The following is a 12,325-nucleotide window of genomic DNA, read 5'->3' as shown; positions in this document are numbered from 1 at the left end:
GAGAGAGAGAGAGAGAGAAAACGGTGGTTTGGGGGACCGAAAGGAAGGTAAAGAAGCAAAAACGGCCAACTCCACCTTCGGCGCTATCCACGTCCCGGGAGATCCCGGGCGTTCGCTTCGGGGTGGTGGCCGCTCCGCAGCGTCAGGGTGAGGCGCCGACATTGCGGTTTAACGCGACGACGACGGCGACGACAGCAACGACGACGACGGTGTCGGTGGCGGCGAGAAGGGCGGAAAAGCGAGCGAGCGAGAGAGAGAGAGAGAGAGAGAAGGGTGGGAGGAGAGGGATGAAATTCGACGCGAGGAAACGCGAGCAGGGAACGAGGTTGAAGCCGTGCGAGCGAAGCCGGGGGAACGTCGTGGACACGTTCAAAGACGCAGCAAATGCTTGGAAATTCAATATCGAACGCAATATCCACCGCGATCGACACGGTGTCGTATTAGAGAGATCGCCAGGACGACGACGAACCTGCAGTAAACGTGGGACGGGGAATCGTAAGAAGTTATGACTCGGATGTCCGCGCCGGCTTCAACGGACAGATGCGACCGTCGAGAGTGAACTTTATGTTAAATAGATGAAGTCGGGAATCCGGCCTTTACGATCGGCTCGCGCATTTTAGTTACATCGAAACAGGACGAAGAGAGAGAGAGAGACAGAACGCTTGAACGTGTGCGAGATTACATGTGGGTGGTAACGATCGCGAGAATTGCGCGAGGGAACGCAAGAGACGAGGGAGATAGATCGGGGAGGATAAGGGGTGGTGTACGCCGAGACAAATAGTACGCGAAGGTGAAAGACATCAGGTGGAATGCTTACTTCGCGCGAAGATAGGGAGAAAGCGTGTGTACACGCACCAACGATCCTCGGGGGCGAGATCGCGGAAGAACGTCCTCGGAAGTCGCGCGAAGAAGGATACGAAGATGGATCGAAGGGTGAGCGGTCGAGAAAGCGCGTTAAGACGGACCGAACGGAAACACGGGACACGCGAGAGAGACAGAGGGAATGAGACGACGGGGGGAGGAGAGAACACGCAGCACCTCGAGGAGAAACCGGAAAGACGAGAGTGAGTGAGTGAGCGAGAGAGAGAGAGAGAGAGAGAACGAAGGGGACGCGACCAGAGCGTGCAAAGACGTGCCGAGACTAGGAGGAGGAGGATGAGAAGAAGAAGGAAGAGAGAAGGAGGAGGAGGAGGAGGAAATAATAACGACCCCGACGACGTCGCAGTGCTGCAGAAAGGTTGACGACCCGACGCCAGGCGACGCCCTCCTTCCCCTCTCGCGCCGACGCCCTCCGCAACCATCGCAACCCCTTTTGCAGCTACCACCTCTCCACGGCCACCACGCCATCGGCCAACCACCTAAACCACCCCAACCAACCCCCCGTCCTGCGACCCCCACTCTCCACCTGGTGCCGTACATCGTGAAGCGCATGCATAGCGTACGCCAGCAGCAGGGCCACCCTCAAACCCCTCTCTCGTACCCTTCATCCCTCGTATCCCGGCCGTCGCCACCACCGCTACCACCACTACCACCATCACTACCAGCAGCGTTACGCTGCGACCGTCTGGCCAGGGTCGGGGTCATTGAACGTCTATAAAGATTTTGACTTCGCGCCGCCGCCACCACCACCACTGCTGCCGCCGCCGTTGCGGATGCAGGAAGCGAGTTTTACACCCTTTTATACAGAATGTAACATAATTTGCCGGCCGTCCGAACCTGCCGCCAGCGAGTCGGCCAACAGCGGTGGAGATGCAGCGGGTCGATCCGCCAATATTAATAACGCGGAACGAGAACCAATGTCAGTCTATTTTTACGGGCGTAAAAGCGAGTTGACGGCTCGCCTATTCCGGAGCGTTGATAAGAGACATCGTATTCCCGATTAAGTACTGCTCATCGGGCCAGAGTCACGACTCGATTATCATCGGGAACGGGATGAGCGCTGAGTATTCTCCAGGTGCCGTTTTACATTTGCAGCACCCCGCTGGTGTTCACGCGTGCGACGTGTTTCGGGAAACGGCGAAACGTTTCGCGTGAAAACGACTCGCGATACTGAACGAGGGTTCACGACTCACGGAGGTCACGCCGTGATGTAATTTCGAACGAAGGGGAGGAGGGCACTTGAGAAATTTAACTGAATATTTTACGGCGGGACACGCCCTCTCTTACGCGAGAGAGAGAGAGAGAGAGAGAGAGATGTAACGCAATTTGACACCCTCCGCGACGACGATAAAGACCGGTTGTTTTCGTGAAATTCACCGCTAAAATCGAGCGTGACAATCTATACACGACCCTTCGCCGATTACACGTGTGCATACGCGCGTGTATGCATGCGATACACCGCCTGCATTACATGATACGAGTTTCAAGGCGCGCCTATTGATTTTATCGTCGCTCTCGATTAAACGCGCGCGCGTTCGCGTCGACAAAAATATTCGAGAATCAATTTGCGTGCGCGATTGCAAAAGCTAAGAATGCACTCCGGCGAACTTGCGAAACGGGGGGAAAGCACGATTGTTAAAGATTGAGAGATATACCTTGTGTACGGGTGTGTGTGTGTGTGTGTGTGTGTGTGTGTGGAACGTGACGAACGCGATAAGACGGTCGCGTCGATTGAATGAGAAGCGCTAAAACCTCGATAACACGATCACGCTTGTCAAGATGCCGCCGTAACAATTTGTAGAAAGGATAATCCCCATTCTTTTATCTCGTGCCCCCCGTCCGGCCCTCCTCTTTTTCGGCTGGTCGAGCGTGAGTAAGAAGAAAAGGGCGAGAAGGGGGGAAAATAGAAAGGGGAGGGCGAGGAAGAGACGGAGACAGATCGGTCGCGAGGAGGAGAGACGTCTCGCTGAGAGACGGAAGACAAAGGGGAATTAGGGAGGGCGAGGGTTTAAGTCGGAGGAAATTTTCGTCCTCTCTCGCAGCAGCGGGAGGGTCTGGGAGGGTGCGGATTGGCGCGTCTTGCCAGCCAGGGTCAGAGGTCGTTGAACGTCGGTAAAGATTTCGACTCCCGGCGATGCTGTGTTCCGCGGTAAATAGGCCTGCATGGTCCCCCCCACCCCCTCGCTGGCAACACACCGTGCGAGCGTGTGCGTGTACCGCCCGACGCGGCGGGGCCGGAGAAAGGTCAGAGACACCCTCTCTTCACGAGGCGCACCCTTGTTCGCGTAATCCGTGCGCGCTACGTGGATGCCATTACGAGCGGGCCAAGCCGTGAAAGAAGAAAGACCGGGGGAGGAGGGAGATCGCACAGACCGCCGACGGCGAATCGAACTTGAATTAAAACTCAAACGTAAAGTTTCGCGCGAATAACGGCCTCATTAACAGAAATGACATTCTTACGCTCGCGGAATATATCGACGCGAACTACCGTAACTCTTGCGTGGACTTTAACGCGACGGGACTTCTCCCGGTGACTCGAAACCCCGGGTATAGCGACGGAAAAGTAATTAGAATTTCAAGCTGAGGAGTCCGAACGAAGTCGAGGAGGAGAGAGAGAGAGAGAGCGCGCGGGGTAATTGGCGCGCGCGAACGGGACGAGATAATGATTTCGCGATAATGAATTTAACGCAATCGCGTCAAGATTCGTTTCCATTTCGCTAACGAAGCGGATGATTGCCGCAATATACGCGGGGGTCGCGCAAGAAACGTCCTCTGCGCCAACCGTGACGCCGTTTACGCAAATGTCGGAGAGAGAGAAGCCGACCGTGCCTGTAAACACACGTGCCGGGCATTAATGCCACTCCCCAGTTGCCGGTTGTCCGAGACTCGACGCGAGGCCGAACTTCTCGCCGAGAGAGCGAGCGTTTTTCTTTCACACACCACGTTCGATCTTATTTTCCGACGGCAGCTCAGCTGTTCGGCGAGCATTCGCCGACTTTCCCGCTGCTCTCATTTGTTCCTCGTGAGGATCTCTCGCACGTGACGTTATCGCCAGCCGTAGTGGACTCTCGCTTGTACGGAACGAATTCAGCGGCGCCGATAAGCCGAATTAAGCCTGAATCAGGTGACAGACCGCCAGAGGTTGTAACGCAAGGTTAAAAATTACGATGACGACCGTCGAAAATTGATCACGCGCGGAATTAAAACAGACGTCTTCTCTTGCGTCCACCTAACCGACTATTCCGCGCGAGAGTTCGCCCGTGTATCGACCGAATTCGCTCGTTTGTTTCGAAATAGCTTTCGCCCTAACATTAATCGAGAAGATTACTCTCGGTTGCCACCTGTGTCGGACTCGAACACAGACTTCATCATCGAGTCCACGCTATGAATATTGTAACGTGGAAAACGAGCGGGACGTGTGAATTAGCGCGACAGTGAGGAAATTGCACTCACTTTGCTGAAGTATCCGACCGTGTGACAGCCCTCGGAATCGCCGATGGTCATTACGTAGAAGAGAAACGGCTCCACGTCATAGTAGAGCGTTTTGTGATCCAAGAAAAATTTCGCCAGCAGACAGAGATTCTGGCAGTACTGCTTATACCGCTTGCCGTCCACTTCCCATACGCCAATCTTGTCTTTCCTGCGAACGTACAGATCATGCATGCACTTCCGATCCGTTCGAATCCCGAGCTGTTGAAACCGCGATCAAAAGGAAAAAGGACAAAAAGATACGGAGAAGGTGAAGAAACACCGTGACCATTTTTCACTGTTCACTTCTTCAACGATCCGAAATCGAGGCCGCGCCTCGACCTGAAGTTTCGGATCATTCCTCATCCTGAAGAAGTGAACTGAAATTGTTCACGAAACGTCGCGCTAAAGGGGGATTTCGATATTTACAGCTCAACCTTCCTCAAGTTGGATCGACCATACGATTATTTGAGGCCATCTATCCACCTTATCTTAGCCGTAAAGATATGAAATCAGTAATGGGAAAGGAAGCAGAATATCGAGTGCGGTGCACTCACCTGTAGACTTCGTGTCCCGGTGGATGCCTCCACAAACATTTCTCCCTGTGTCTCCTCAGTACTTGACGGCTCTTGGCGTACCTCAGGCAATACTCGCAAAGGTAAAGCTTCGGGGCACGGCTGAATTCCTCGGGATACGGGCTCTGGTACCAAACTTCCATCTCCCACTTTCCCATCTCGACGACTCGCGTGCCGCCGCCGTTTCTACCTTCGCCGTCGCAATCCAACTCTTTCAATTCCTTCTCCTTAAACATATAAAGAAAGTATCCATGAAGCGGAGCGCTCTCAACGTACGACAGGATGCGTCTCAAGTAACGAAATGAAATTACGATTTCAGGCAATCCTCCGAGCTATATATCCGTGCCTTGGAAGAAAACCTCTTAATTTTACGGCTACTTAAAAGCGTTCGTCGACACTTACAATCTTTTCGCTCGCCACCGCTTGAGCCTCCATGAATAGTTTCAAGTCGTAGTCGGGCGCGAGATTGTTCAGCCGAGGCTGCCGGTCCTTCTCGTTCCCTTGGATCTCACCGCCGCTGTCGCTGTCGTTAACGTCGCCGGCCTTCCACTTGTTCCTCACCTCTCGCACTTTCAGCTGGTAATTGCGTTGCTCGGTCGTCTGATGGACACCCTTGGGCGACTTTTTCGCCAAATTCGCGATCGCCTTCTTGCGCTCCTCTTCCCGCTTCTTCCTCTCTTTGTAAAACTCTCTGGAAGGTCGAAATCGCAAGAGATATGTCAACTCCAAAGCAAAAGCCCGATCAACTTACACGCAAGCTTGCGGCGTCGTGTTGTGATACAACGGACACGCCTCCAGGGTGAAGTGCGACTCCAGCTTGCCGGAGAGATGGCCCCGCGAGTCGCAGGATGCAGCCAGCGGACATTCCCGCTCCTTGGTCGCGCGTGCCCGGTTGTAAGGAGCTTGACTTGTTCTGTTACCGGTGGTGTTGGCGGTGGCACCGCTGCTCTGCGTGGCCGATCTGTTAGCAGCCGACGTCTGTCTGGAAGCCGTGGACGGGCCGGCGCGTTTGACCGGGGACTTGCTGGTGCTTCTCTTGCTCTCTTCACAAATTACACGCGACATAAGCGCATACTCACAACTTCGCGCAAGCTAAACTTATCTACCGTCTTTCGTACCTGCGTCAGATTCGGAATCGCTGGCTGCTTTCGTTTGCAGGAGGAGCAATTTACTTCCCTTGCGCGTCTGTAGTTTTCGCTTGCCCTTAGCCGGTGATTTCGTGGTGCACGCCTCCCCGTGATCCTCCACCTCTTTGTCGCTCACGGACGCGTCCCCGTCGTCCTCGCTCTTGATGGCGTTTCTCTCTGTTCATAGAAATAACATTAGATCAAAGAGTCGTCCATCTGATGCCAGCACATCGTTAAGAATCAAGGCACCCGTTAACGCACCTTGCCGTTTCGTGCATTTCTGAGCTTTCACTGGAGCGACCGTTGCCGAGGGCCTCTTAGGCGGCACACTGGTCACAGTATTCGTCAGCGTGCTGCTTGCCTGCGTTTCCTTTTTCTTCGGCGAAGGCTGAGCGCTGGCGATGCTTTCCGACGATTCCGAGTCGGAGCTGCTGTCCGTGCTGGCCGAGGACGCCGAACTCTTTGAGCTCGCAGAACTGTCCGACTTCTGCAGCTGCGCGGGCTTCGCAACTGTAAAAGATACGCATTGACCTCTTGAGTTCAAGTAAAACTCCCAAAATTGTCAATAGCACAATATATATGTTATTGTTCACCAGGTCTGCTCGCCACTGCGGGTTTTTGCTTGGTATCACTCAACTTCGCTTTAGGCGGATTTTTCGAACATTTCGCAGTGCTGCTCGTCGGCTTTACCGCGCTAACTTTTGCAGTAGCCCTCTCTTCGCTCTCGCTCTCGCTGCTGTTCTCAGGACTGAATATGCTCTTTTTCTTCAATCTTTTTTGTACCGGCTCCGACGTTTTTCCAGATTTCTCAGGAGCCTTCCCATTGGCACTTGCCGTACCTTGAAGGTTATCAATTACATATGCGGGATAGAAGCATGTGTATTACGTTACAGTACGTACCAGAAAATTTGTTGGGTTTGTTGTTGACTGGCTTCGAAGCAGGTGCTGCTTTATGCTGTCCTGGTGGAGGCGCCAATTTCGCGGGAGGTCTCTGTGTTTTAACAACTGGTGCCACCGTAGCAGTAGCTTTTGGTTTAGCCGGAGGTTTCCTTTTTTGTGGAGACTTTGCTTTGCTGGGCGACTCTTCCGATTCGGAGGAATACACTATCGGCCTGGGTTTCGGTGGTTGCCTCTCTTTGCTTTTCTCCAGAGATTGCACGGAAACTGCTTCAGTTTTGGATCTGACATGACGAGTCGCTGGGAATGACGGCTTCTTCTTGTTTCTATCGGTATCGGATACCTTTTGGCTGTTGGCGGAACTACTGGAGTTCTCGGAATCGGATGAACTGGACTCGCTGTCCGAACTCGAAGAACTACTCGACGAGGAACCCGAGCTGCTCGTCGACGAAGATTCGGAACTCGTCGTCTAGAAAACATAATGTTGTACATACAACTATTGGCTTCTGAAACGAATAGTGACCAACGTATTCAACTAAACGCGCATAATACAACGTTCAATCGTTATTACGGCAATACGTGGCAACAATTGGTGAGAAAAGTATTTACAGAATTGATCACTTTGTCATATAACCTACAAATACTTGTACTATACTTGCTTTTCGTTTCGGGGTCATTTTCGCGGTGCTATCTTTCGCTCAGTTTGTTAAATACTACGTCCATTGAAACATTCCGGAGTTTATTCAAGTTTTACTGCTAGGAATTGCTGAGTTACGAGTTGCTTTCTTTATCAAAACATCTCAGTTTTGTTTACTGCGTCGTGTTACGTATATAGCACTGGAAACATGTAAATATATATATTAGGTCTGTTCGTTTTCGCTGCACCGCTGAACTAGTGCAATAAGTTGAAGCGAAACATGTTTTCTCACTTCAACTTATTGCACTAGTTCAACGGCGCAGCGAAAACGAACAGACCTATCGATAGGTAAAGTCTTAATAGGGGAAGCGTCTCGTTCGACTATATTTGGATTGCGTTCGGAAACCTCAAATCATTTCAAAATTTGTGGAGGAAAACTTTATTTCCCTATATGTCGCTCGACTTTAGGGTATGTAAATTTCTTAACTAGCGCAGCCAGTTCAACTAAAAAGAACAGACCAAGTGTGAATCCTGCATGATTGGATCAGTCGGACCTTTATTTTCAAGTAGTCCACCTCAACGATACATCAGACGAGTTTTTCAGTATTGCAATCGAATAACCTTCCGTGCGGAGATAGACTTTTATTAATTCCCACGAATATCAATACGAATTATCATCGTTTTGATCCGCAAATCAAGATCGTATTGCGATTATAGAAAGTTGCAATTGTATGCAAGTGACAATTTGACTGCTCCATTTGCCTTCAAACTCCAGAGTACAGAATCGAGGAAGACCGGTCGACACACGCGCTTACAAATTAATGTAACCTTTTCACATTATTCTTGTTTATATCAAAGGAAGTACTGTTTAGACAAAAATGACTGCTTTCGAAGGTAAAGTATTTCTAATAAGGTTCGTGCTGTAATTTCAGTCTGTTTTCAAATATAAAATGATTATGTCAGTTTGTGCAATCAATTATATCTCGTGTCAGTATGATCAGTATGTTTATGTTTCAGAAATGGGTGTTTTGCCAGAAATAGGAAAGGCAGTCGATGATATAGATTGGACGTGAGTAAAGATAGGAACAATATGTAACTTGATAATCTGAGGATATAAAGATGTCAAAAGTAACGATACACTGAATCAATTATTCTTAAGAGACTGTAAACTTGCAGATTGCCGACGGATGTTCAAGCAGAGGCTATACCTTTGATTCTGGGTGGTGGAGATGTACTCATGGCGGCGGAAACTGGCAGTGGGAAAACCGGTGCTTTCTGTTTGCCTATTTTGCAGACAGTCTGGGAGACTCTCAAAGATTTAGAATCTGGTAAAGGAGACGGAGCAGCCGCGCAGGTTCAGCAATGTGTGTATTCAACTTTGACAATTCCAGTGTTATAAAAATCTGTCTTTGAAGAAAGGAAGATGCGAATACTCAGCAATCTTACAGCTGCACATTGGGGATTGAGCCTGTTTGATAGAGGTCGAGCTTTGGCGGTGACACCAGATGGCTTGAGATGCCAGAGCAGAGAGCAGAAAGAGTGGCATGGTTGTCGCGCGAACAAAGGAGTATTGGGAAGTGGCAAGTACTTTTTCGAAGCAATGGTGACCGACGAGGGTTTGTGCCGAGTAGGCTGGTCTACGTCTCAGGTAGGTATTCTTACAGACGATGCTACTCGTTGGATATTTTACATGTGATTTTGTATGCGTCGAATAGGCTGCCTTGGATCTGGGGACGGATAAATTCGGCTACGGATTCGGCGGTACCGGCAAGAAATCGAACGCGAAACAATTCGACAATTACGGCGAGGCCTTTGGGATGCACGACGTGATCGGATGCTTCCTCGACTTGGTGAAGGGTGAAATCAAATTCAGCAAGAACGGCGCGGACCTGGGCGTCGCGTTTATGCTGAACGCCCAGCAAAAGTCGCAGGCCTATTATCCGGCTGTGGTACTGAAGAACGCCGAGATGTCCTTCAATTTCGGGGCGCAGCCGTTCAAGCACCCACCCCCGAACGACTACGTGGCCGTGTCGTCGTCGCCGAGAGAATCCGTCAAACACAATCCTGTTAACAGCAGCCAGACTCAGACGAGCCAAAGCGGCAAGCCGACGAGCAACGCGCCCCAGGCGATCATCATAGAGCCCTCTCGCGAATTGGCCGAACAAACCTACAATCAGATCCAGAAGGTACGCCAGAAGAGGAAGAATGCTTCGTGATGATGTTATGCGTCACGATATTGACAGGATCGTCTTACTTTTCAGTTCAAGACGTATCTGAAGGACCCGACGATCCGAGAATTGCTCGTTATCGGCGGCGTGAACGTGAAAGATCAAATTGCCACCTTGAACTCCGGCGTGGACATAGTAGTCGGCACTCCCGGGCGACTGGAGGACCTTATACAAGGTGGTTATCTGCTGTTGACCCATTGCAGGTTAGTTCAATCGACCCTGAAGGAAAGTGAAGTCAGATTCATAAGTGCATCGATATTTTCTTCAGATTCTTCGTGCTGGACGAGGCTGACGGGCTGTTGAAGCAGGGGTACACCGAGCTCATCGACCGTCTGCACAAGCAGATCCCGAAGATCACGTCGGACGGCAAGAGGTTGCAGATGATCGTGTGCTCGGCGACGCTGCACGCGTTCGAAGTGAAGAAGATGGCTGTAAGGCGTCACTGATACGATCGCTGATATCGATCGAAGATACATTCGTCTCTCTCGTTGCAGGAGCGTCTGATGCATTTCCCGACTTGGGTGGACCTGAAAGGCGAGGACGCGGTGCCCGAGACGGTGCATCACGTCGTGGTGTCGGTGGACCCGCAGAAGGACAAGTCGTGGCACAATCTGAGGAACCACATCGAGACCGACGGCGTGCACGTGAGAGACAACGTGAGACCGGGGAACAGCACCGCCGGTTAGTACCGCCAGTCGGACGATAACCGTGACCGCGCAAGACAAGAAAGAGATATCTGTCCCGCAGAGACGTTGTCGGAGGCAGTGAAGATACTGAAGGGCGAGTACTGCGTTCGCGCCATCAAGGAGCACAAGATGGACCGTGCGTTGATATTCTGCAGAACGAAGCTCGACTGCGACAATCTCGAGCGTTTCATGAGGCAGGCCGGCGGGCAGCAGCTGTCGTGCGTGTGTCTGCACGGCGACAGAAAGCCCGCGGAGCGCAAGGCCAACCTGGAGAAGTTCAAGCGGCAAGAGGTCAAGTTCCTCATATGCACCGATGTGGCGGCCAGAGGATTGGACATCACCGGACTGCCGTTCAGTGAGTGATTGTTGTTGAAGCGATACGGAAGGACGCGCATTTTCAAGTGTCGTTGTTTCGGCCTTTTCAGTGATAAACGTCACTCTGCCCGACGAGAAGTCCAATTACGTGCATCGCATCGGAAGAGTCGGCAGAGCGGAGAGAATGGGTCTGGCCATTTCTCTGGTCAGCAGCGTGCCGGAGAAGGTCTGGTATCACGGCGAGTGGTGTCCTTCTCGCGGCAGGAACTGCCAGAACACCAATGTGACCGATCAAGGTGGCTGTTGTACGTGGTACAACGAGCCTAACGTGAGTTCCCTCTGTACGAATAATTGGCTATTGCTTCTCATTGTTAGATGAGACAAACTCGATCCATCAAACTATAATTAATAACCGTTACCTCTGTAGTATTTGGCGGAAATCGAGGATCATCTGAATGTGACGATTCAGCAAGTCGGGACAGACATAAAAGTGCCGCTGAACGAGTTCGACGGGAAGGTTACGTACGGTGAAAAGAGAGTGGGAATGGGTACGCATACGATACTACCTCTCGCTGCGAACGGATTGTTGCAAAACCTGTATCTTCTTCGTAGGTTCTAATTACGAGAATCACGTTCAACAAATGGCTCCGATCGTGGCCGAACTGGCCGCGCTGGAATCCAGAGCACAGCTCACGTTCTTGAAGACGCACATAGCTGAGCGTTGAAAACGGAACGCTGCCGGTGTCTCCTTAGTGGCTTAGAGCATATTTATATCGTAATACAATGAATATCATGAGAATTGATATTACTTTTCATACGTGTTATTTCCTTATCATTACTATTATTCGTTCTCATTCTCTCTCTCTCTCTCTCTCTCTCTCTCTCTCTCTCTCTCTTTGTATTTATGAACATTTTTGTGAAGCGCTTGTTTTGCATTTGTACAAAATCATGGCGTTAAGCTCACGCGTTGCGCAAGAATATAAATGTAACAATAAGGAAAGCAAGCTGTGTATCTTTTCTCTTTGCGCGACATGTTAAAATGATGCCCGGTAAAATGCACGGCCTAGAAAAATAAGACTCTTGGCAGCCGACCGCCACATACGCTATATCTACATAAGACATACGGTAAGTGTTTATTGTATCATTATAATTCTCATAATTGTGTATCGTTACTAAGTTTAGTTACACAAACGTATGATACAGCGACTTTGCTCTTGCAATTTATACATATATATTATGTATATATATATACACACACACGAGTGTATGTATACGAGTATATATATATATATATATATATATATATGCGTCCTTGTTTTCTCTATTCTTATTTATATATTATGTATGTATATATGTATATATATATATGTATACGCTTAGAACTTACTAAATGACTTCTGTTTAATTACACATAATAATTTATACACATAACTCTTATATATTCTCGAAAGCAATGGTAAACGACTAAAGTTATACAGTATACAAATCATACTGTTCTCTTTCCGCCGCAACT

At 50.1% G+C, this 12,325-nt stretch overlaps 2 protein-coding genes across 2 annotated transcripts in view; one reads left to right on the top strand and one right to left on the bottom strand.

Annotated features, from left to right (window-relative positions):
• The window catches only part of LOC106742210 (histone acetyltransferase KAT7-like), a 37,287-nt gene extending 29,664 nt beyond the window's left edge, over nucleotides 1-7,623 (bottom strand). Inside the window, 9 exon segments of the mRNA XM_014614944.1 lie at nucleotides 4,333-4,519; nucleotides 4,905-5,149; nucleotides 5,325-5,613; nucleotides 5,674-5,965; nucleotides 6,041-6,226; nucleotides 6,311-6,559; nucleotides 6,643-6,932; nucleotides 6,934-7,415; nucleotides 7,606-7,623. Coding sequence (XP_014470430.1) covers nucleotides 4,333-4,519; nucleotides 4,905-5,149; nucleotides 5,325-5,613; nucleotides 5,674-5,965; nucleotides 6,041-6,226; nucleotides 6,311-6,559; nucleotides 6,643-6,932; nucleotides 6,934-7,415; nucleotides 7,606-7,623 — 2,238 coding nt within the window.
• Nucleotides 7,624-8,136: 513 nt separating this feature from the next.
• On the top strand, nucleotides 8,137-11,625 carry LOC106742169 (ATP-dependent RNA helicase Ddx1). The gene is made up of 12 exons (XM_014614864.1): nucleotides 8,137-8,477; nucleotides 8,601-8,652; nucleotides 8,760-8,947; nucleotides 9,032-9,231; nucleotides 9,299-9,769; nucleotides 9,845-10,014; nucleotides 10,080-10,242; nucleotides 10,306-10,492; nucleotides 10,559-10,852; nucleotides 10,923-11,140; nucleotides 11,240-11,360; nucleotides 11,425-11,625. The coding sequence occupies exons 1-12, from the start codon at nucleotides 8,462-8,464 to the stop codon at nucleotides 11,535-11,537; spliced, it is 2,193 nt and encodes a 730-aa protein (XP_014470350.1). The 5' UTR covers nucleotides 8,137-8,461; the 3' UTR covers nucleotides 11,538-11,625.
• The last annotated feature ends 700 nt before the right edge of the window (nucleotides 11,626-12,325 follow it).

Source organism: Dinoponera quadriceps, unplaced genomic scaffold, assembly GCF_001313825.1.
Source record: "Dinoponera quadriceps isolate SergipeBrazil2010 unplaced genomic scaffold, ASM131382v1 scaffold676, whole genome shotgun sequence".
Classification (NCBI taxonomy): Eukaryota; Metazoa; Arthropoda; class Insecta; order Hymenoptera; family Formicidae; genus Dinoponera; species Dinoponera quadriceps.
The sequence above is the reverse complement of the archived record's forward strand: the minus strand, read 5'-3'. Positions and strand labels throughout refer to the sequence as shown.

Bases quoted from the DNA above. Each gene is read 5' to 3' on its own strand.
- LOC106742169 (XM_014614864.1), top strand. The intron at 10,243-10,305 runs GTAAGGCGTCAC...CTCTCGTTGCAG, and splicing joins TCGAAGTGAAGAAGATGGCT to GAGCGTCTGATGCATTTCCC. The intron at 10,853-10,922 runs GTGAGTGATTGT...CGGCCTTTTCAG, and splicing joins CATCACCGGACTGCCGTTCA to TGATAAACGTCACTCTGCCC.